The sequence below is a fragment of the Ranitomeya imitator genome, chromosome 7, assembly GCF_032444005.1.
Source record: "Ranitomeya imitator isolate aRanImi1 chromosome 7, aRanImi1.pri, whole genome shotgun sequence".
Classification (NCBI taxonomy): Eukaryota; Metazoa; Chordata; class Amphibia; order Anura; family Dendrobatidae; genus Ranitomeya; species Ranitomeya imitator.
This window is the reverse complement of record NC_091288.1, coordinates 50365751-50390473: the sequence shown is the minus strand read 5'-3', so window position 1 is coordinate 50390473 and position 24723 is coordinate 50365751. Positions and strand designations below refer to the sequence as shown.

At 38.8% G+C, this 24723-nt stretch overlaps 1 protein-coding gene across 1 annotated transcript in view; it reads left to right on the top strand.

Moving 5' to 3' along the window:
- Window positions 1-24723, top strand: part of TTN (titin) — a 281101-nt gene that overhangs the window by 209102 nt on the left and 47276 nt on the right. Inside the window, exons 236-278 of the mRNA XM_069735553.1 lie at window positions 45-353; window positions 448-596; window positions 1334-1366; window positions 1676-1805; window positions 3729-4028; window positions 4164-4481; window positions 4573-4869; window positions 5007-5306; window positions 5391-5705; window positions 5810-5958; window positions 6153-6303; window positions 7355-7636; window positions 7749-8051; window positions 8176-8478; window positions 8567-8848; window positions 9016-9315; window positions 9397-9699; window positions 10025-10333; window positions 10432-10713; window positions 10797-11096; window positions 11189-11482; window positions 11575-14541; window positions 14627-14947; window positions 15316-15600; window positions 15699-15998; window positions 16225-16527; window positions 16634-16909; window positions 17002-17301; window positions 17446-17748; window positions 17863-18162; window positions 18257-18544; window positions 18657-18953; window positions 19262-19564; window positions 19653-19958; window positions 20049-20336; window positions 20905-21195; window positions 21327-21614; window positions 21711-22301; window positions 22391-22495; window positions 22817-23014; window positions 23099-23395; window positions 23494-24081; window positions 24174-24476. Of these exons, the coding sequence (XP_069591654.1) occupies window positions 45-353; window positions 448-596; window positions 1334-1366; window positions 1676-1805; window positions 3729-4028; window positions 4164-4481; window positions 4573-4869; window positions 5007-5306; window positions 5391-5705; window positions 5810-5958; window positions 6153-6303; window positions 7355-7636; window positions 7749-8051; window positions 8176-8478; window positions 8567-8848; window positions 9016-9315; window positions 9397-9699; window positions 10025-10333; window positions 10432-10713; window positions 10797-11096; window positions 11189-11482; window positions 11575-14541; window positions 14627-14947; window positions 15316-15600; window positions 15699-15998; window positions 16225-16527; window positions 16634-16909; window positions 17002-17301; window positions 17446-17748; window positions 17863-18162; window positions 18257-18544; window positions 18657-18953; window positions 19262-19564; window positions 19653-19958; window positions 20049-20336; window positions 20905-21195; window positions 21327-21614; window positions 21711-22301; window positions 22391-22495; window positions 22817-23014; window positions 23099-23395; window positions 23494-24081; window positions 24174-24476 (14907 nt within the window). The remainder of the gene's footprint in view (window positions 1-44; window positions 354-447; window positions 597-1333; window positions 1367-1675; window positions 1806-3728; window positions 4029-4163; window positions 4482-4572; window positions 4870-5006; window positions 5307-5390; window positions 5706-5809; window positions 5959-6152; window positions 6304-7354; window positions 7637-7748; window positions 8052-8175; window positions 8479-8566; window positions 8849-9015; window positions 9316-9396; window positions 9700-10024; window positions 10334-10431; window positions 10714-10796; window positions 11097-11188; window positions 11483-11574; window positions 14542-14626; window positions 14948-15315; window positions 15601-15698; window positions 15999-16224; window positions 16528-16633; window positions 16910-17001; window positions 17302-17445; window positions 17749-17862; window positions 18163-18256; window positions 18545-18656; window positions 18954-19261; window positions 19565-19652; window positions 19959-20048; window positions 20337-20904; window positions 21196-21326; window positions 21615-21710; window positions 22302-22390; window positions 22496-22816; window positions 23015-23098; window positions 23396-23493; window positions 24082-24173; window positions 24477-24723) is intronic.

Below are 24723 nucleotides of genomic sequence, written 5' to 3'. Positions count from 1 at the left end.
CAGTACAAAGATGTAAGTTTTTTAATTTGTGCATATTTCAACAGATGTCCCAGGTGCTCCAACATCACTAGATGTGAAGGACAAAACTAAGTCAAGTGTTACGCTTGCCTGGAAGAAACCGGACAAAGATGGTGGCAGTCCAATTAAGGGCTACATTGTTGAAATGCAGGATGAAGGCAGTTCAGACTGGAAGAAGGTCAATGAACCTGATAAGTTGTTCCCTACTTGCGAATGTGTAGTTCCAAATCTTCAAGAGCTTAAGAAATACAGATTTAGAGTTAAGGCAGTTAACGCTGCTGGTGAATCTGAGCCAAGTCAATCAACTGGTGAAATACCAGTAAAGGAAATACAAGGTAAAACATAGCAACATTGCTATTAATAAAGCATTTCATTTTTTTTGCTCTTTTGAGATTAGTTGTACAAATTTGATGTACTAATGTCTTGCAGAGGAGCCTGATATCTCAATTGACTTGAAATCTCAAGACTTTTTGAACGTTCGTGCTGGGTCTGCGATTAGGATTTCAGCCGTAATTAGTGGTCGTCCTGTACCCAAAGCATCATGGGAGTTTGAAGGTGCAGCTAACAAAGAGATAAAGGTAAGATACTGCAGATGTTTGTATAAAATTAAAGGAGTTGTTTGATGAATGTTGTATCCTGTTAGAGTATTAGGACACCATAGAATGATGCAATTGTAATTGTGAGCAAAAATACACACTTTTCTATGCCTTTTGAACTCCAAATTAATAAGATTTGTTTTAAGAGCACTTGGGACATCAATTCTGCGCAGCCTTGTATGGTGTATTCAGGGTTCTTGTTCTATTAGCACATGCAAGATACAAACACAGACAAAGATAAAGTTCCAGCCAAAATATGAGACAATGGGAACTTCAGGGTATAAATAGAAATGTGAAACTTCCCCACACTTCTCCTGACTAGAGTTGAACGAATATCTTTGGTTCCCCGCTTATTCAGCAAGCTATAGCGCTTGCATGGAGAGCCCAACACACAGGCTCTCCATGCGTGTTCTGTGACTGTCACACAGCCGCGACACATGCAGCTGCTGCGCCAATCAGCTGTTCAGCCGGCGCGATCCAGGAAGCCGGGTTCCTGCTGTAGCTTATTCGGCAAGAAGCGGGCAACCGAAGATATTCGCTCAACTCTACTCCTGACAAAGTGATCAGCTGACTTTCCCAGGGGCCCTATTCTAAAAGTCATCTTTGACTCCATATTTCTAAAAATAATTTACAAAACTTCTGAACCTTAAATCTTTACATGTTTATACATGTATTAGCCCTAACTGTTTTTTTGTTGTTGTTTTGAATCATAATTTTAGGATCAAGTACACAATATTCCAGTAGATTCTCAGGTATGTAAATTACTTTTCCTTCTATTGCACTATTGCATTAATTATTATGAACCAGAATAATTTAACTGTATGATCTTTAACATATTCCTGCAAAGTGTCTATTAAATCTGTAGCATATTTCCTGCAAAGTGTCTATTAAATCTAATGGGTTAAACAATTAAAATTTATTATTTTATGCAATTTGTAAAATAATATATACTATGATAATAAATATAATGTAAAATAAATTGTAATAAAATATATTCAAGGCTATGAAATGTTATAATTGAGTTTTGTTTGCTGTAACAAAAGTTTTTTAAATTTGTTTAGGTTGAGGCAACTGACACCACTTCAGTTCTCATCATTCCTGTGTCCAACAGAGGACACTCTGGAAAATACAGCATCACAGCAAAGAATAAAGCTGGACAGAAGACAGCCAATGTTAGAGTCAATGTTTTAGGTAAGGCTATGCAAATATGTTTTAGGTCAATACAATAGACTCAGCATCTGTACTAAGTGAATAAGAATATATAAACTTGTAGCAATGGTAACAAATTACATATTTGATCAAATTTAAATCTGCACTAGAACTGCAATCCTATTGATTACTGCATGCATGCATATATATATACTAGCTATTGAACCCGTTCTACGCCCGGGTGGCGAGCATTTATATTGGTATATGGTCTCCATCCTGTCATGTGCTGCTCCATCCTGCGTCCCCATCCTGTCATGCGCTGCTCCATCCTGCGTCCCCATCCTGTCATGCGCTGCTCCCATCCTGCGTCCCCATCCTGTCATGTGCTGCTCCATCCTGTGTCCCCATCCTGTCATGTGCTGCTCCATCCTGCGTCCCCATCCTGTCATGTGCTGCTCCATCCTGCGCCTCCATTCTGTCATGTGCTGCTCCCATCCTGCGTCCCCATCCTGTCATGCGCTGCTCCATCCTGCGTCCCTATCCTGTCATGCGCTGCTCCCATCCTGCGTCCCCATCCTGTCATGCGCTGCTCCATCCTGCGTCCCCATCCTGTCATGTGCTGCTCCATCCTGCGTCCCCATCCTGTCATGTGCTGCTCCATCCTGCGTCCCCATCCTGTCATGTGCTGCTCCCATCCTTCGTCCCCATCCTGTCATGCGCTGCTCCCATCCTGCGTCCCTGTCCTGTCATGCGCTGCTCCCATCCTGCGTCCCCATCCTGTCATGCGCTGCTCCAATCCTGCGTCCCCATCCTTATTTGCTGCTCCATCCTGCGTCCCCATCCTTTCATGTGCTGCTCCATCCTGCGTCCCCATCCTGTTATGTGCTGCTCCCATACTGCGTCCCCATCCTTATGTGCTGCTCCATCCTGCGTCCCCATCCTTATGTGCTGCTCCATCCTGCGTCCCCATCCTTATGTGCTGCTCCATCCTGCGTCCCCATACTGCCTCTGACCCGCTCAGCGCCGAGTGCTGGGGGGCCTGAGCAGGCGGGGACACCGGCGCGCTGTGTGGGTCAGGTGCCGGTATCGCCGCCAGCTCAGGCCCCCCAGCACTTACTATATTCACCTGTCCTGCGCTCCAGCACTGGGCGCCGCCATCTTCCCGGTCTCCTGGCCGTGACTGTTCAGTCAGAGGGCGGCGCCGGCACGCATTAAGCGCGTCATCGCGCCCTCTGAACTGAAGGTTACAGGCCGAAGACCGGGAAGATGGCGGTGCTCAGCGATGGAATTCAGGACAGGTGAATATAGGCGATACTCACCCTCCTGGCGGTCCCTGCTTCTCTGTTGGAGATCGCGGTGTGCGTTCAGTGTGAACGCACACCACGATCTCCCGGGAGCGTCACTCTGTGAGGCCCAGACTGCGCCGGCGCTTGCACCTGCGCAGTCTATAAAGGCTTCGGACAGAGTGACGCTCCCAGCGTTATATTATAGATGTTTAGGATTTTCACATTGTTTATTAGTTCCCATAAGGGACTTGAACCTGCAATCTCTTGATCACTTGTGCAATATGCAGTATTGCAGTATATTTAAAATTATTGGTCTCCTATATAGCCCAGCCATCTGGTTGACATTGCAACCCATCACTCACACACTCAACTAATCATGTCAAAAAGTAAGCTGATGGGCTCCAGAGTGTTGCTGCTATGTTGGAGGACTTTTAAATACTGCTGCTATGCTTGACAGTGCATTTAGAAGGTTTAATTGAGGCAATTGGAACTATCTCCAATTTCGTTAGTTATTTTTGGGTGTCAGTTAATTAATACAGGTGGCACCTGTGTTGTATAAAGCGGGCTCAAATGCTGAACTTGCTTCAGTGATAGTGCACAGCATCCATACGTTTGCGACGATTGTTGTTTGGCTGTTAATAAATATAAAACACATATATTGGATTTTTTTTAATTACAGATGCTCCAGGGCCACCAAAAGACCTCAAAGTTAGTGATGTCACAAGATCCACTGCTAAACTTACATGGAAAGCCCCAGATAATGATGGTGGAGATAGAATTAGGAACTACATTGTTGAAAAGAAAACCGTTGAAGGAAAATCATGGGGCAGAGTGACAACAGACTGTGCAGGAACTTCATTTACTGTGCCAGACCTCATTGATGGACAGGAATACTTATTTAGAATTACAGCGGAGAACAGATTTGGCACTGGACCTCCTATTTCAACCATTCAAAGGACAAGAGCAAGAGACCCAATACGTAAGTCTACATCAGTGTTATTCAGAATTTTCTGTATACTTACATAGTACTTTTAACATAAATTATTTTGACAATTTTAGTAAATCACTGTTTTGTATTTATAGCTGTAGTAATATTTGTTTTCTTACTTTAAAGATCCACCTGAACCACCTACAAGGCTAAAAGCTGGTATTGTGACAAAGAATTCAGTAGCATTAACATGGAGACCACCAAAGAATGATGGAGGTGCACCTGTAACTCATTATATTATTGAACGCCTACTGTGGGATCCATCCGGAGAAGGCAAAGAATCTTGGAAGCAATGTAATAAGCGTGATGTAGAAGAAACAAAATTCACTGTTGAAGACCTAAAAGAAGGGGCTGAATATGAATTCCGAGTCAGAGCTGTAAATGAAGCTGGACATAGCAAGCCATCTTCAACTGTAGGCCCTGTTGTGGTGAAAGATCAGACTTGTAAGCAGACTATTTGAACTTGAAAACTACATTTAATAATTATATTTTTGTTTGGTATTTTTTAATCATTTTTATTTTATATTTTATTAAGGTCCACCATCTATTGAGCTCAAAGAATTTTTGGAGGCAGAAGAGGGAACAGATATCAGTATTGTTGCAAAGATCAAGGGTGTTCCTTTCCCAACTTTGAAATGGTTTAAAGCACCTGCAAACAAGCCTGATGATAAAATACCCGTTCAGTATGATCAACATGTTAACAAAGTAGTCGGTGAAGAAGACTGCACATTGCTGATCCACCAGTCTCGTAGGAATGATACTGCTTTATATACTCTGACAGCAGAGAACAACTTGGGAACTGATGCAAAGGAAATGCGACTAAATGTCCTAGGTAATTATATACTTTTTACAAATTGTGCACTTATCATAAATAATCTGATATTATTCATATATTTTTAAAATACATTTTTAGCTTTTTTATTATATTTGTAATTTATTAAATCAACCTTTTTTTTTTACTTTAAATAGGACGCCCTGGACCACCAGTAGGACCAATTAAATTTGAGTCCATTACGGCTGAAAATATGACTTTGGCTTGGTTGCCTCCAAAAGACGATGGAGGCTCCAAAATTACAAACTATGTAATTGAAAAGAGAGAAGCTAACAGGAAATTATGGTCCCCTGTAACAAAAGATGTTAAAGACTGTTTATACACCATACCAAAACTGCTTGAAGGTCATGAATACGTGTTCCGTATTATGGCTCAGAATAAATATGGTGTAGGTCTTCCACTCGATAGTGAACCTGAAACAGCAAGGAATCTTTACTGTAAGTTTGGTACATTTACATTTTCTAAACCAACAACTGAATTGAGTGTTTGGCAAGATAATAATATATTATGTATTTCCACAGCCGTTCCTGGACAGTGCGATAAGCCATCAGTCAGTAGTGTTACACGAGATTCTATGACTGTCAACTGGGAAGAGCCAGAATATGATGGTGGATCACCAGTGACTGGCTACTGGCTGGAAATGAAAGAAACCACTGGAAAGAGATGGAAGAGAGTTAACCGTGATCCCATCAAAATTATGCCATTGGGTGTTTCTCACCAAGTTACAGGGCTCATTGAAGGATCTGACTACCAGTTTAGGGTATATCCAATTAATGCAGCTGGTATTGGGCCTGCAAGTCTGCCATCTGATCCAATTACTGCTAGAGATCCTATTTGTGAGTATAATAATTAAATACACGTGTAATAAACCATAAGGAGCAGCTATAGAAATACATGTTGTTTTATTGGATACTTAACAAATAGTATATATCATCCATAGCACCACCTGGACCACCTATTCCAAAGGTTACAGACTGGACCAAGTCCACAGCTGATCTAGAATGGGTGCCACCATCAAAAGACGGAGGTTCTCCAATTACTGGATACTTTGTAGAATACAAAGAAGAAGGAAAAGAGGAATGGGAAAAGGTGTGTACCAGCCTGTAATACTAATAATAATATTAATAATAATTTGAATTATAATATCAATCATCATGCATGCATTATTCAATAACTCTAGATTAAATTTCTTTTTTTTAAATACATTAAGCAAAGATAAGAAAATTACATTGGAATTTTGACTTATACAGGTTACTACAAAGCATCTGCATTTTTTTTTCTAGGCCAAAGAAAAAGAAGTCAGAGGTACCAAATTTGTGGTATCTGGTCTCAAAGAAGGCAGCTTCTACAGGTTTAGAGTAAGGGCTGTTAACGCTGCTGGTGTTGGAGAGCCTGGGGATGTCACTGATGTTATTGAAGCCAAAGATCGAACAGGTATTTTTGCTAAAGTATTTGAGTTTTTACACAACATTGGTGTTTTTTTTTAGTTAAAGTTGTTGTCCCATATTTTCATTCAGAAGTGCACTCCTGTCCACTTTCTGGCTTCCTGCTTGCAGGGGATAGTGTGCTCCTAATTGATTAGTAGTTCAGATCAGGAGCCTCTGGCTCGAATAGTTCACTCTCCAGAAATCTGGCCAACTTCAGAGCAGTGCTTACATATGTTATGGGAAAGTACTTGTAAGCGATGCACTTCTTGCCTAGGAGACTTGCTACCACTGATAGATTGAATCAGTGGCCGGTAAACTAAGCAACCAGCAATAAACAATGCAATTAAAGAAGCCCCCCTCCACCCATCAAAATTTCTATCCTCTTAATATATTGCAGTCATCATATTATATAGCACTGTGTACTTACAACTGCTCATTTGCCTTTATACCCAGATAATTCTTCTCTTTTCCATTATGTCTATGACATCACGGGATTAAAAACTGATTAGCTGAGTGAATCCTTCTAAGCTCTATGTAGAAACAGGAGGTCAATTTTCCCTGGTATCATTCATCAGTCACTGCAAAAGTTCCTGGCAGGAGGGAGTGGAGAGCTACTGGATCAGGAGCTGAAGAGAGGAATGATTTCTGCAGGGACAAGAAACATCATGTTTCTACATACAGCACAGAAAAGAGTATAATTAACTGGATAGAAAGGCAAAATGAGCAATCGTAAGTGCACAGTGCTATATAATATGATGTCTGCAATATATGAAGAGGATAACAATTTTGATGGGAGTGCTTCTTTAATAATACCCCCATTTTGAGAACAGAGATGATTTTTTATAAGGAGTAAATTGCAAAGTTGCTTATTTTTACAAGCACTTTGCAATTTAATCAATTTATAATTATGAGCCAACCGCTTTAAGTAAAGCACTAGAAATTACAATTATATATTGAATAAATAGCATAATATATAATATTGCCTTCTTCCTATTCTGCTAAAAATGTTTATGTTTTATTACAGAAAAGATGTAATATCTGTTTTTTTACTCCTTTAGTGTTACCTGATATTCAGTTAGATGCCAGTGTCAAAGAGAGAATCGTTGTTCATGCTGGTGGGGTTATCCGAATTATAGCTTATGTTTCTGGCAAGCCAGCGCCTGAAATTACTTGGAACAGAGATGACAAACCTTTACCACCTGAAGCTACCATTGAAACAACAGCCATAAGTTCGTCTTTGGTTATTAAAAAATGCCAGAGAAATCATCAAGGAATATACAATCTGATTGCCAAAAATGCTGGAGGTGAAAGAAGGAAGACTATTATCGTTGACGTCCTGGGTAATCAATTCATTATCCATATTAAAAGTTGTACAATACATAGAATAAAAAGCACTAGACAGTATATGTTGCAAATACCATATACAATAAGCTGACTTTCTCTTATCTGCAGATGTTCCTGGACCAGTAAGCCAACCTTTCCAGACAGAAAATCTAACAATTGACTCATGTAAACTGACCTGGTTCTCACCTGAAGACGATGGAGGCTCAACAATTACTAATTATATAATTGAAAAACGAGAAGCTGACCGCCGAGGCTGGTCTCCAGTAACTTATAACGTGACAAGACAAAATGCAACAGTTCAAGGGCTCATTGAAGGAACTGCCTACTTCTTCCGCATTGCACCTGAAAATATTATTGGAATGGGTCCATTCGTAGAGACCACCCAGGAGATAGTTATAAGAGAGCCAATATGTAAGTAAATGGAGATTTATCTTTTTTAGTGACTATTTGACGTTATTACTTATATAGTAGCATTCTCAATGATAAATCATAAGTAAGTTATCAAATTTAAAGTGTTATGTCTTCTTCCTTATAGCTGTTCCTGAACGTCCTGAGGATCTTCAAGTAACAGCAGTCACAAAAGATTCAATAAGTTTGAGTTGGAATCCACCCAAGTATAATGGAGGATCTGACATTACAATGTATGTCTTGGAATGCCGACTCATTGGAAAAGACAAGTTCTATAGAGCCACCAAAGAGAAACTCCTTAATAGGACATATATCCATGAGGGGTTGAAGGAGGGTGACACCTATGAATATCGTGTCAGTGCTGTCAACATTGTCGGACAAGGGAAACCTTCATTCTGCACAAAACCTATTACATGCAAAGATGAATTAGGTATGCACGTTTCTATTTATTTTACATGACCGTAATGATTGGGCTGTGTAATCATCACAATAAAATTTGTATTTACATTTCTTTACAGCACCACCAACAATTGAGCTTGACTTCCGAGATAAATTAATTGCACGTGTTGGGGAAGCTTTTGCTATGAATGGCCGATACACCGGAAAACCAGCACCAAAGATTACCTGGTTGAAAGATAATATAACGGTTAAGGAAGATGAACGTACAAAGATCAAGACTACTCCAAATACCTTGTGTCTGGGTATTCTTAAATCTGTCAGAGAAGATTCGGGAAAATACTCTGTTGTTGTTGAAAACAGCACTGGAGCAAGAAAAGGATTTTGCGATGTCATTGTAGTTGGTAAGTAAATTTATTTGAGAAACAAATGTGATATATCACTTGATATACTGTATGTATATACAGTATGTATATATTTATATGTATGTGTGTATGTTTATATATATATATATATATATATATATATATATATATATATATATATGTACTTTATTGCTTATTTTATATAGATCGACCACAGCCGCCAGTAGGTCCTGTGATATTTGATGAAGTTCACAGAGATCATATGGTTATCTCCTGGAAACCTCCTCTCGATGATGGTGGTAGTGCAATAACTAATTATGTTGTTGAAAAGAAGGACAGCAACAGAGACCTCTGGATGCCTGTAACATCAGCAACTACTAAAACAACCTGCAAAGTTCCTAAACTTCTCGAAGGACGAGAATACAGCATTCGAATCTGTGCAGAAAACACCTATGGCATCAGCGATCCTCTTATATCTGATGAAATTAAGGCCAAAGACCGCTACAGTAAGGCATCTTTTCATATTTTGGAAGCACATATATTTCTACCAAGATCATGATTTAACTAGATTTTTTTTTAATTATTAGGAGTTCCTGAGGCACCTGAGCAACCACTCATTAAGGAAGTAACAAAAGATTCTGCATTGGTTTTGTGGAATAGACCACGTGATGGTGGAAAACCCATATTTGCCTACATTGTAGAAAAGAAAGAAACCATGTCCAACAGGTGGACTAAAGTCTCAAGAGAGCCGATTTATCCAGATACTCAATACAGAGTAACAGATCTGCTTGAAGGATGTGAATATGAATTTAGAGTATCTGCAGAAAATGAAGTTGGTATAGGTGACCCAAGTCCACCATCTAAACCAGTCTTTGCCAATGATCCAATATGTAAGTGGTTAAGTGCACTTATTCATTTCCTCTAACATTGCTTTATAGCTAGCTTACTGCATTATCATTTTTTTACTATGTGTACTGTACCTTGATATTCTAAATTAGTGAATATATATTTTTATACACCAAATTTGGTAGTTTTTTTCATGAGTTTAAAAAAAATATATCGAGACTCTTTGTCTGTACGGTATTAGTACAGCAAGCCTAAATTCTGAGACAGTAGGAAGGCATAATTAATCCTGTAGACATGTTTAGTTTTCATGGCATATTAACTTATGAATGCAGATAGGTGAACAAATGCTGTATTCTGTTTTTTTTCTAGTGAAGCCAAGCCCACCAGTGAACCCAGAAGCAGTAGACAAAACCAAGAATTCTGTTGACTTGTCTTGGCATCCACCAAGACACGATGGTGGAGGGAAGATAATTGGCTACCTAGTAGAATACCAAAAGGTTGGTGAAGAAGAATGGAAGAAATCCAATCATGCTCCTGATGGCTGTCCTGATACAAAGCACAAAGTGGTTGGGCTTACAGAAGGTGACACATACAAGTTTAGGATAATGGCAGTGAACTCTGCTGGTGAATCTGAGCCTGCTTATGTCCGGGATCCAGTTCAAGCTAAGGACAGGCTTGGTAAAAAAAAATTCCTAAAATAAGGTGTACCAAATTTGTCTAAGGTCATTTTCAACAGGTTTGCTAAAATTGTATTTCTTTTTTTTTTCTTACCACAGAGCCACCTGAGCTGTTATTAGACGCAAACATGGCACGAGAACAACAGGTCAAGGCTGGAAATACTATTACACTGAGCGCTGTAATCAAAGGAATGCCATTCCCCAAAGTAACCTGGAAAAAGGGCGAGAAAGAAGTACCTGTAAAGGCAGATATTACGGTCACACCTGTTGGAAGCAAGCTTGAAATACGGAACTCCGCCAAAGAAGATGCTGGAGTGTATTCTTTGACAGTAGAAAATGAAGCAGGCAGCAAGACTGTGCAAGTTAAAGTTATTGTTCTCGGTAAGACCTATACATTTTATTTTTCTTATTTATTTATATTGACAAAAAACAATAAAGAATAATGGATAATATTCTATTTTTAGATAAACCTGGTCCTCCAAGAAATCTACAAATCAGTGAAATCAGAAAGGATTCATGCTATCTTACCTGGAAAGAGCCAGAAGACAATGGCGGTGCAGTCATTAGCAACTATGTTGTTGAGAAGCGCGATGTTGCCAACCCTCGTTGGGTACCTATTTCAACTACATCCAAAAAACACAGCATTATAGCTAAACATCTTATGGAAGGATCGCAATATATGTTCCGTGTTGCTGCAGAGAACCAGTTTGGACGGGGTCCTTATGTTGAATCCCCTAAGCCAATAAAGGCTATTGATCCAATTTGTAAGTATAATTTGTAATATAATTAGCCTAGTATGTATTTGTTTCATTTAGGCACCAGCATAATGTAATTTGTATTTTTATCTAATACCCAGATCCACCTGGACCACCAAAGAACCTGCATCATGTTGATGTAGACAAAACTGAAGTCTCCCTTGCTTGGAACTATCCAGACCGTGATGGTGGTGCTGAAATTACTGGCTTCGTAGTAGACTACCAAGAAGACGGTACTGAAGACTGGACCAACTTTAAGACTGTTTCCATACCAGAATGCCTTGTTACTGGGCTGAAGCATGGAAAGATTTACAAATTCCGTGTAAGAGCTGAGAACGTTGCTGGACTCAGTCGCCCAGATGTAACTGTACCAATTGAATGCCAAGAAAAAATAGGTAATAATAACAACATTTTTTTTACCACCATAATCATGACTACATTGTTTTTCACCTATGCTGAACATTTTTTCTTTTTTCTCTCTTTTCAGCTGCTCCAAGCATAGAAGTTGATGTTAAGTTAATTGAAGGTATTGTAGTCAAAGCGGGTACAACCGTAAGATTCCCTGCAATCATGAGAGGAATCCCAGTTCCAACTGCTAAGTGGGTAACTGACAACACAGAAATAAAATCAGAAGGCAACTATAAAATTGATACTGACAATTTTTCAACTGTCCTTACAATCAACAATTGTACAAGAAAGGATACAGGAGAATATCAACTGACAGTATCAAATGTTGCTGGCAGCAAGACAGTTGCTCTACATCTCACAGTTTTGGATGTTCCTGGACCACCAACAGGTCCATTAAATATCCTGGAAGTTACACCAGAATTTATGGTAATCTCCTGGAGGCCACCAAAGGATGATGGTGGAACTGCTGTAATGAACTATATTGTAGAGAAGTGTGAAGGCAAGAAAGAAACTTGGGGAATAGTAAGCAGCGGCAGTATTCAAATGAAGGCTAAGGTACCCAGGCTTCAAAAGGGTTATGAGTATACTTTCCGTGTTAGCGCTGAAAACAAGATGGGCATTGGTAAACCCTTAGAATCTCAGCCTACTGTTGCCAAGCATATGTTTGATCCACCATCCCCACCTGGAAAGCCAGTAGTGTCAGATATAACTGAGAGTGCTGCAACTGTATCTTGGACAATTCCTAAATCTGATGGTGGCAGTCCAATAAGTGGCTATATTGTTGAAAGAAGAGAGATTTCTGGCAAATGGGTAAGAGTTAATAAGACCCCAGTGCTTGATCTCAGATACCGTGCTACTGGGCTATATGAAGGAAACACCTATGAATTCAGAGTATTTGCTGAGAATATTGCTGGACTCAGTAAACCTTCTCCAATATCTGATCCAATAAAGGCATCTCGTCCTATAACACCACCAGGACCACCAATTAATCCCAAACTTAAAGACAAGAGCAGAGAAACAGCTGACTTAGTATGGACCAAGCCCACTAGAGATGGTGGTAGTCCAATTTTGGGATATATCGTTGAATGCCAAAAATCAGGATCAGCTCAGTGGAACAGAATTAATGCTGATGATTTCATTAAGCAGTGTGCATTTAGAGTCCCAGGTCTGATTGAAGGAAATGAATACCGATTCCGTATTAAAGCAGCAAATATAGTTGGAGAAGGAGAACCTAGAGAACTTCCAGAATCTGTCATTGCAAAGGATATTCTTCATCCACCAGAAGTTGATCTTGATTTGACTTGTCGTGACTTACTAACTGTACGAGTTGGCCAAACTATTAATATTACTGCTCGCATTAAAGGCAGGCCAGATCCAGACTTAACATGGTCAAAAGATGGCAAAGTAGTAACCCCAGACAACAGAACTGAAATGACAAAAGACTTCCCTCCAGTTGGTTTGCACATAAAAACAGCAACAAGAGCTGACCATGGTAAATATACAATTGTGGCCAAGAACAGCAGTGGTCAAGCACAAGGTGTGGTTGTGGTCAATGTGCTAGATAGACCTGGACCTTGTCAGAATCTTAAGATAGGCTATGTCACTAAAGATTCTTGCATGGTTTCTTGGGAAAATCCACAAGATAATGGGGGTTCAGAAATAACAAATTATATTGTGGAATACCGTGAGCCAAATCAAAGAGGATGGTACGTAATTTCCTCCGACCTTACAAAGAGGTTGATTAAAGCAACGCTTATAGAAAATCATGAATATTTCTTCAGAGTCTGTGCAGAAAACAAAGTTGGACCTGGTCCAGTTGTTGAGACAAAGACACCTATCCTGGCGATTAATCCAGTTGAAAAGCCTGGAGAACCAGAAAACCTTCATATTGCAGAAGTAGGAAAAACATTTGTCTTTCTGAAATGGAGAAAACCAGATTATGATGGCGGAAGCCCCAACCTATCATACCATGTTGAAAGAAAACTAAAAGATTCAGATGAATGGGAAAGGGTCCATAAAGGCAGTATCAAAGAAACAAGCTTCCTTATAGATAGATGCGCTGAAAACCAGCTATACCAATTTAGAGTTCAGACCAAGAATGAAGGAGGTGAAAGCAACTGGGTTAAGACAAGTGAGGTGTTAGTAAAGGAGGAACTTTTAAAACCTGCACTTGACTTGAAATTGACTGGAGTTATAGTTGTCAAAGCGGGAGAAACAATTAGAATTGAAGCTGGAGTAAGAGGAAAGCCACAGCCAGAAATAGCCTGGGTAAAAGATAAAGATACAACAGATATATCTAAGTCTCCAAGATTAAAGCTTGAAACTGGAACAGATTACACTAAATTTATTCTGGAAAAATCTAAAAGGTCTGATAGTGGTAAATATGTGGTCACAGCTACAAACCCTGCTGGAAGTTTTACCGCACATGCTACTGTCAATGTACTTGATGTACCTGGACCAATACAAAACCTGAAAATTTCAGATATATCAAGTGACAGATGCACACTCAGTTGGGATCAACCAGAAGATGATGGTGGCTGTGAAATACAAAACTATATCTTAGAGAAATGTGAGAGCAAGCGCATGGTATGGTCAACATACTCTTCATCCGTGATCCTAAATCGTGCACAAGTAACTCGTCTGATAGAAGGAAATGAATACCTTTTCAGAGTTCGTGCAGAGAATAAAATGGGTACTGGTCCACCAACAGAAACCAAACCAATCATTGCCAAAACACGTTATAGTAGACCTGGACCTCCAGAACCTCCAGAAGTCACCAAAGTAAGCAAGGAAGAAATGACTGTAGTCTGGAATGCACCAGAATTTGATGGTGGCAAGTCTGTTACTGGATACATTCTTGAGAAAAAAGAAAAGCGGTCATTGAGGTGGGTTGCTGTAACCAAATCAGCAATACCAGAAAGGCGTCTTAAAGTGACCAATCTTATCCCAGGACATGAATACCAATTCCGTGTTAAAGCTGAAAATGAAATTGGTCTAGGAGATCCAAGTGGGCCATCAAGACCTATTGTTGCAAAGGACCCTATAGGTAATTCAAATACTTTTTTGTTTAATTTATTATTATGTTATATTCCATATACTGTATGTAATTTTGTATTTTGCTTCTTCTGCAGAACCACCTGGTCCACCAACAAATCTGAAAGTGGCTGATAGCACAAAAACTTCAATTACTCTTGGATGGGGAAAACCTGTCTATGATGGTGGTGCCCCAATAATTGGATATATTGTAGAAATGAGACCTAAAGGTGAAGCTAAGGATGCTGAGGAAGGCTGGAAGAGATGCAATGTTGCTGCCCAGGTTATTCACACACAATTTAGTGTGACAAGTCTTAGTGAAAAACAGGAATATGAGTTTAGAGTTTCAGCACAGAACCAGGTTGGCATTGGAAGACCCGCTGAACTGAAAGAAGCCGTCTCACCCAAAGAAATATTGGGTATGTTTTTCTTTGCAAAGTTACAAAAAACTGCTAATGTGATAAACCCATTCTATAAAGTTATGGCACATTGCTATAAAATGTGATCAGTGAAGGTCCCATCTCTAGAACCCCTATGAATCCTAGGAATTCAGGGGCTGTATGGAAAATTGCAGTACCAGCTCCATTAAATGACTAGAGCAAGTAGTTCCCTGTAAAGTCGGGTGGCCAGAGACACAGCTGTGCTGGAAAATGTGTTAGGTTGCCATAAGCCTAAAACAGCAGTTTCCCTTATCTGCCATAAATTTTTGAAATGGTAGTTATCGTTAAAGTCAATCAAGTCCTAGGTCCATTAAACTAATTTTTTTTTCTTAATCTTTTTTTTTCAGAAACTCCTGAAATTGAATTGGATGCAAGCATGAGAAAACTGGTCACTGTAAGAGCAGGATGCCCTATACGGTTGTTTGCTGTAGTAAGAGGAAGACCAGCACCTAAAGTCACATGGAGAAGAATGGGTGTAGATAACGTAGTCAGAAAAGGACAAGTTGATCTTCTTGATACTATGGCTTTCTTAGTTATTCCCAACAGCACTCGCGACGATTCCGGCAAATACTCCTTGTCCCTTGTAAATGTAGCAGGAGAAAAGGCAGTGTTCGTCAATGTGAGAGTACTTGGTAAGTTAGAGATAAAAAAAATAAAGGAGAATATATTAAGTGCATCATCTCTATGTGTTTTGTTTTTGCATTAATAAAATCGGATTTGCTTTTTATAGACACCCCAGGACCTGTGGGAGACTTTACTATTTCAGATGTTACAAAAATGTCATGTCAACTTTCATGGGTACCTCCAGAAAATGATGGTGGAAGTCAAGTGACTCATTACATCTTAGAAAAGCGAGAAGTAGACAGGAAGACATGGGCACCAGTAGTGGCAGACTGGAAGAAAACTAGTTTTAAAGTGGCCAATCTTGTACCTGGGACAGAATACTTTTTCAGAGTTACCGCTGTCAATGAATATGGATCAGGTGTTCCAAGAGACACACCTAAGACTATACTTGCAACCGATCCTATAAGTGAGTATTATGTCCCCAAACATTTCTAGCTTTAATTGATACTGTTCCAAATCACATAAGTTAAAAACTTTCCACATCAGCCTATTCTGTATTTTGATATATATGACAAAAAGTTTTATGATTTTCAGATCCATTTTCATCCTAAGCACTCCAATTTGCATAAATTTTTTTGTCCAGGAATATTTATTTCTTCTTCTAAATCTTTTTTTTTTGTGTATTTCAATAGGTGAACCTGATCCACCCAAAAAACTGGACGTTACAGAAATTACAAAGAACAGTGCTACACTGGCATGGCTTCCACCATTAAGAGATGGAGGAGCCAAAATTGATGGATATATCATAAGCTTCCAAGTAGAAGGACAGCCAGAGGACAACTGGACTCAGTATTCTGTCGTGAAAGATCTAAATATTGTTGTTGTTGGGCTCAAAGAGGGCACAAAATACAAATTCAGAGTTGCCGCCAGAAACTCCGTTGGAGTCAGCTTGCCAAGGGAAGCTGAAGGATTATTTGAAATTAAGGAACAACTTTGTAAGTTAAATGATAGGATTTTTTATAAATGGCATTAAATGTTGATGATTTTGTAGTTTCTTACATTAACCATGTTTTCACCTATAAATATTCTTGTTTTTTACAGTGCCACCTAAGATATTATTGCCGGAAGTGGTCAGCATCAAAGCAGGACAGAAACTTAGAATAGAAGCACATATCTATGGAAAGCCAACTCCTGTGTCGAAGTGGCTAAAAACCGATATTGATGTAATGCCTTCAAGCCGCCTTGCTGTACATAAATCACAGAATTCCACAGTGCTCATAATAAAAGATGTAACAAGGAAAGACAGTGGCTTCTACTCTGTTTCTGCAGAAAACAGCTCTGGTGTATCTACACAGAGAATACGTGTGATAGTAATGGGTATGTATAAATTGGTAAATCTATCATGCAACACGTTTCACAAGAGGACATTTTACAGTTATTAAATATTGGCTTGTTCTTACTTTTTACAGACATCCCAGGTCCACCAGAACCACCGTTTGAGGTTACTGACATAGATTCTGATGCCTGCTCACTCTCATGGCATTTGCCCCTTGAAGATGGTGGCAGCAACATTACCAACTACATTGTCGAAAAGTGTGATGTAAGCAGAGGAGACTGGATTACAGCTGTGACCTCAGTCACCAAAACTAGTTGCCGTGTTGGAAAACTCATCCCAGGACAGGAATACATTTTCAGAGTTCGTTCTGAGAACCGTTTTGGAGTTTCAGAACCAATTATGTCAGAGCGTATTATTGCCAAATTCCCATTCGGTATGTTTCAGATCTTTCTAATTAAGTTTGTGTTTAGAACACCATACATTTTTATGTTTCCTTTTTTATGTAAATCATAAAATTGTGCATGCATAAACTCTATTGAAAAATAAAAAAAAAACGATTTGCTCGTTAAATTTTCAGATGTTCCCAGCGAACCAAAGAATGCTCGTGTTACCAAAGTCAACAAAGATTGCATATTTGTTGCCTGGGATAGACCTGAAAAAGATGGAGGAAGCCCCATCACGGGTTATGCAATTGAACGTAAGGAAAGAAACAGCCTGCTGTGGGTGAAGGCCAACGATACTTTAGTGCGCACAACAGAATATCCATGTGTTGGCATGATTGAAGGTTTGGAGTATAGTTTCAGAATCTTTGCTCTTAACAGAGCTGGATCCAGCAAGCCCAGCAGACCTACTGAGTACGTCACTGCAAGGACACCAGTTGGTATGTATTTTGCAAATCACAAATATGTTAAAATTGTACAACAGTTTAAAAACATTTTAGTAGTAGTTTAAAATAGTAAAATAGCAAAAACTTACAAGTAATGTTGATTTACAGATCCTCCCGGAAAACCAGAAGTTGTTGATATCACCAGGAGTACAGTTTCACTGGTATGGACCAGGCCAAAACATGATGGTGGCAGTAAAATAATTGGTTACTTAGTGGAGGCTTGCAAACTTCCTGGTGAAAAGTGGGTAAAATGCAACACTATTGCTTCTCAAGTTCCAACAGAAGAATATACTGTGACAGATTTGGAGGAAAACGAGAAATACCAGTTCAGAGTTTTTGCTAAGACTGCCATCAATATTAGTTGGCCATCTGAACCATCAGATCCAGTCACCATTCAAGCAGAAAATGGTATGTGCAATATTTTCTTTTTACCAAACTAATAATATTATGCATTTTGCTGAAGTACAAAGGAATGTAACACTTTTCATATCATCATTTGCAGTTCCACCAAAGATTGATCTCAGCATCCAGATGAAGTCACTAATCACAGTCAAAGCAGGGGCAAATGTATGTCTTGATGCTCAAGTATTTGGTAAACCAATGCCAATCGTCTCTTGGAAGAAAGATGGAGTAGATGTAAAGCCTGCAGAGGGTATTAAACTTTCATCCAAGAGGAACCTTTTCTTACTGGAGTTGTTTAGTGTTAACCGTAGGGAATCAGGAGAATATACTATCGTAGCTGAAAATGCAAGTGGTTCTAAGTCAGCAACCATCAAGCTGAAGGTGCTGGGTAAGTGTTGTATTCGTAGTTTTGTATTATTGTGCATTTTAAAGAATTTAGGGAAATAAAAATCCCCCGGGATATATATCGATCTTATAGTGCTTTTATTTTTCTATTTAAGATAAACCTGGACCTCCTGCCTCGGTGAAGATTAACCACATGTATTCTGACCGTGCCATGCTGAGCTGGGATCCTCCACTTGAAGATGGTGGTTCTGATATTACAAACTATGTCATTGACAAACGTGAAACCAGTCGTCCTAATTGGGCACAGGTGACTGCAAATGTCCAGACTACCAGTTGCAGCGTGGAGAAATTAATTGAAGGACATGAATATCAATTCCGCATTTCTGCTGAGAACAAATATGGTGTTGGTGATCCTATTTTAACAGAATCTGTCATTGCTAAGAATCCATTTGGTAAGCTGCTTAACATTTTAAAGGATTATTTTTTCATGTATCCTCTCTCAGTATTGTATTGAATTGAATAAATTGTGAACATATTTTTGTTTTCACCACTCACCTTAGTTTAAGCAAAACTTCAGAAAACAGAAGATTTAATTAAGAAACACTTCAAGGAATAGACATTGTGTTAATGACTATGCATGCCAAACTTACAGTACTCTTTTACTACATATATAGAGCTAAAGATGCAAATTTAAATATATGCCAGATAATACTGTCATTTAGCAATTTCTATGAATATAATATAACATTTTTCTTTAAAGATGTGCCTGGAAAATGTGAGCCACCCATTATAAGCAACATAACAAAAGATCATATGACTGTAAGCTGGAAAGCACCCGCTGATGATGGTAGATCTCCAATTACTGGATATATGCTTGAAAAGCGTGATACAAAGTCTTTCAACTGGACCAAGGTAACCAAGAAGCCGGTCATTGAACGGACTGTGAAAGCAACAGGATTACAGGAGGGTACTGAATATGAATTTAGGGTGACTGCTTTGAACAAAGCTGGACCAGGCAAACCTAGCGATGCATCAAAGGCAGTAACTGCTTTCGATCCACAGTGTAAGTGCACATAATCCTATAACAAAGATACATCCCCCAAAATTTGGTATTTTTAAGAAGATTAATCACTTTTATGCTCTATTTACAGATCCACCTGGACCACCAGCTTTCCCTAAGGCTATTGATTCAACTAGAAGCAGTATAAGTCTGTCCTGGAGCAAACCAGCATATGATGGAGGTAGCCCAATCATTGGTTATCTGGTTGAAGTTAAAAGAGGAGATACAGATACCTGGGTGAGATGCAATTTGCCTAAGAATCTGCAAGACACCAATTACACTGTCACTGGTTTGATCGAAAACACAGAATATCAGTTCCGTGTTTCAGCTGTAAATAAGATCGGTTACAGTGATCCTAGTGAAGTTCCAGATAAGCACTTGGCAAAGGATATTCTAAGTAAGTTTTACTTTTATATCACATTTTTTTATGTGTAAGTTGGTTTTAAACACAATTAAATTCTATTCATTTGATTTGCTGTTTTAACAGTTGCCCCAGAGGGAGAGCTCGATGCTGACTTGAGGAAAGCTCTTGTCCTCCGCGCTGGTGTTACCATGAGGATTTATGTGCCTGTGAGAGGACGCCCAGCTCCAAAGATTTCATGGGCTAAATTAAATGCAAACATTCGCGAGAGAGTAGGCCTAGATATCAAAACAACTGAGCACGATACTTTTGTACGTTGTGAAAATGTTAACAAATATGATGCTGGCAAATATATACTGACATTGGAGAATAGTAGTGGTGTCAAGACCTACACCATTGTTGTCAAAGTCCTTGGTAAGTAGTAGATATGACATTACAATTTCTTCCACAGTGTGAATGAAGGACTAATGAGTTTACGAAAATATAATTTACCAAAAATACTTTTGAGGTTCTCTAGTCAACAGGTAAATTTGGCAATGGACAGCCAGGGAGTTAAAACAATAAAAAAAAGTACATACTCACCCCCACATTCTGTTTCCAAGGCCAGGAGCAGTGACATCACTTATCACAAGTGACCTGACTGCTGCAGGGTCAGGCTGGACCAATCAGTGATCAGGTCATAGGCAGTAAGTGATGTCACCTCTCCCAGTGATCTCACCACTTTCACAGAGCTGCATAATGTAGCGCCGGATGGATGGTGATTGTGCATTCTTTTATTGTTTTATCTTTTTGTTTATATATTTCACATCAAACCTTTATTCTGTGTGTTACTTCAGCTGTCTTTTCTCTCTAAAATATATATATTTTTTTAATTTACAGAACCAAACAATAAATACAATTTTTTCCATGTTATTAGATAATGTGTTGAATGAGTAATATTTTTTTTAGATTTTTTAGATTAATTTATTGTTTGATTATTCAGATACCCCTGGGCCTCCTGTCAATCTCATTATTAAAGACACTTCCAAAGACTCTGCTATGATTTCATGGGATCCTCCCATTATTGATGGTGGCAGCCCCGTGAAGAATTATATTGTTGAGAAACGTGATGCTGAAAGGAAAGCTTGGTCTACAGTGTCCACCGATTGTCCCAAAACATCTTTTAGGATCTCTAACCTTGAAGAAGGCAAGGCATACTTTTTCCGAGTACTGGCTGAAAACGAATATGGCATTGGTGAACCATGTGAAACTCGTGATGCGGTTAAAGCTTCAGGTAATTAATAATTTTTTTGTTGAGATAAATTGAGATGGGCAACTTTACCAATTTACTTTGCAACCCATAATGCTAAATAAATATATATATATATATTGTTTGTGTTTAAACATAATGCATTATTCTTCTAGAAAAACCTGGACCAGTAATAGATCTGAAACCACTTGTTGTTTCTAAGTCATCTTGCACAATTGGGTGGAAGAAGCCAATTAGTGATGGCGGAAGTCGTATTACTGCCTATGTTGTAGAGAACTTAACTGGTGAAGACAAGTGGAAAGAAGTAATGAGATCCAAAAATATGCAGTACACACTGAAGGACTTGACAGAAGGGAAAGAATATACCCTTAAAGTTACTGCACAGAATGACTCTGGCTATAGTTCCCCAAGTGAAATTTCCATTGTGCCTAAAGATGACGTTGGTATGTGATGCTTTTCTCAAGAAATATATTTAATGCAAGTTAAAGATTTTTTAAATTCTAAAATATGTAACTATATGTATTTGGTTGTATTTTCAGTCGCACCAAATCTTGACTTGAAAGATCTGCCTGACTTATGCTATGTTGCTAAAGAGGGCAGCACTTTCCGACTTAAAATCCCAATCAGTGGAAAACCTCCACCTGCAGTTGCATGGAAGAAAGGTGAAGATAAAGTCTTGACTGACAGTGGAAGAGTAACTGTTGAGTCTTCGGCAGTAAATACCATCCTGACAGTGCGTGAATGCCAGAAAGATGATGCCTCAAAATACACAATTACTTTGAAAAATCCTGCAGGGACCAAAGAATCTACAATCTTTATAAAGGTGGTTGGCAAACCTGGAATCCCAACAGGGCCTATTAAGTTTGATGAAGTGACTGCAGACGCAGTAACCCTTATATGGGGAGCACCTAAAGACGATGGTGGCTCTGAAATTACCAATTACATCCTTGAAAAGAGAGACTTTGTGACCAATAAATGGGTCACCTGTGCTTCTGCTGTTCAGAAGACTTCATTCAGAGTCACCAGACTCCATGACGGAACAGAGTACATCTTCAAAGTGAGTGCGGAAAATAAATTTGGAGTTGGTGAAGGTTTAAAATCAGATTCCGTTATTGCAAGACATCCATTCGGTAGGTTTACGTACACTACAATTATTTAAAATTACATTTACTCATATGTATTTTGAGAATGTATTAATAATGTTGAATATATGTTTCAGATGTGCCAGATGCTCCTCCACCACCAAAGATTGTTACAATAAGACACGACTCTGCAAATCTAACGTGGGTAGATCCCAGGAAAACTGGTGGTTCACCAATTACAGGTACATTTAAAATTCATAGTTCTATAGCTTTTAAAGTTTAAAGTACATGTTGGTCCAGAGGAAGATGAAAATGGCATAAGGCGGAAACTATCTGCCCTATATTAGGGGAAAATGTTCTTTCCAAATCCAAATATGGCATTCAGACTCCTTCCCTGGATCAAATTGATTGAAGGAAGATATATCAATAACAAAATAAAATCTGCAGTTTGATGTTATTTAGATTTTATTTTATTGCCCTCTCCTGGTAGTTTGTAGAATAAAAAATAAATAAAACATGCAAACATATTTAATAATGTCATTGTCATGTAATTATGATTTTAGGCTACCACATTGAATTTAAAGAAAGAAACAGTCTTCTCTGGAAGAGAGCCAGCTCAACTCCCCTACGAATGAGAGACTACAGAGTTACTGGCATAACTGAAGGTCTCGAGTACGAATTTAGAGTTATGGCAATTAACCTTGCTGGAGTTGGCAAGCCAAGTCTACCATCTGAATCAGTTGTAGCTCTTGATCCAATTGGTATGTTGAGTAAAAGTTCCTTTTACAAGACTGATAATTTTTTTATGCAAACATGGTATTAATTTTGTGTTTTTTTCTTTTCAGATCCACCAGGCAAACCCGAAGTAATAAGCGTAACTAGGAGTTCTGCAACACTCATTTGGACAGAACCAAAATATGATGGTGGTCATAAACTGGTTGGATACATTGTTGAAAAACGTGACATTCCAGCAAAGAGCTGGATGAAGGCCAATCATATCAATGTTCAAGATTGTGCATTCACTGTCAATGATTTAATAGAAGGTGGAAAATATGAATTTAGAATACGAGCTAAGAATACTGCCGGTGCTGTCAGTCCTCCATCTGAGACAACAGGAACTGTTGTTTGCAAAGACGAATATGGTATGTGCTGAGCAGAAAATAGGTTGGATCTTATTTAGTAAATTCATCCTTTCTTATTTGCAGTTTCTTATGTTGTTTTTTTGTTTTTGCTCTTGCAGAGGCACCAACTATTGTTATTGACTCAGCAGTAAAAGAAGGTTTAACAGTTAAAGCAGGAGATACCATTGTCATGACTGCTACAAGTATCCTTGGCAAACCACCACCAACATCAGTGTGGTCTAAAGCAGGAAAGGACTTTAAACCTTCTGATATTGTACAGATCGAAACAGGCCCAACATCATCCACACTTTCTGTCAAATATGCATCTCGCAAAGATTCTGGAGAGTATACAATTACTGCCAGCAATCCTTTTGGCACAAAAGAAGAACATGTACATGTCAAAGTTTTGGATGTCCCTGGACCTCCAGGACCAATTGAAGTTAGCAATGTATCTGCAGAGAAAGCAACACTCAACTGGTTGCCTCCAGCTGAAGATGGTGGTTCTCCGATTACTTCTTATACACTAGAAAAGAGGGAGACCAGTCGTTTGCTTTGGACCCTGGTGGCTGAAAATATTCAATCTTGTAGACATATTGTTAGCAAACTTATCCAAGGAAATGAATATGTCTTCCGTGTTTCTGCTGTTAATCACTATGGAATAGGCGAACCTGTACAATCTGAACCGGTTAAGATGGTGAATAGTTTTGGTAAGGACTATTATTAAAATTGGAAGAATACAATCTGAAAGCAGTAGCGACTCTATAATTTTAAACTTTAATTGGATTTACTTTTTTTTTAGGACCACCTGGACCTCCGGGAAAACCAGAAGCAACAAATGTTACTAAAGATACAGTGACTGTAGCATGGAAACGCCCAGCTGATGATGGTGGTAGTGAGATTACTGCCTACCATGTGGAAAGAAAAGATAAAAAAGGATTAAGATGGGTGAGAGCAACAAAGAAACCTGTTTCTGACCTTCGACTTAAAGTGTTGGGACTCACAGAAGGAAATGAATATGAATTCCGAGTGAGTGCAGAAAACAAGGCTGGCATTGGACCACCAAGCGATTCCTCTCTGCCTGTTTTAACAAAAGACATTGCATGTAAGTACTGTATTTCATCCTAGACAAAACAAAATATAAGTTTTAGTAAAAAGTATATGAGCAAAAGAAAGACATTTTGATAACAGTAGAAGTAAAAATGTTATCTGAGCATAAAACATTTACTAATGTAGTAACATGTGCAGTATATTTTCTTGAAATATCAAATCAAATTAGTTATTTCATGTTGAACTGAAAGCTTATTCAAACCATCACCTTATTTTAACATTCAGCATTTCATTCTTGTTAC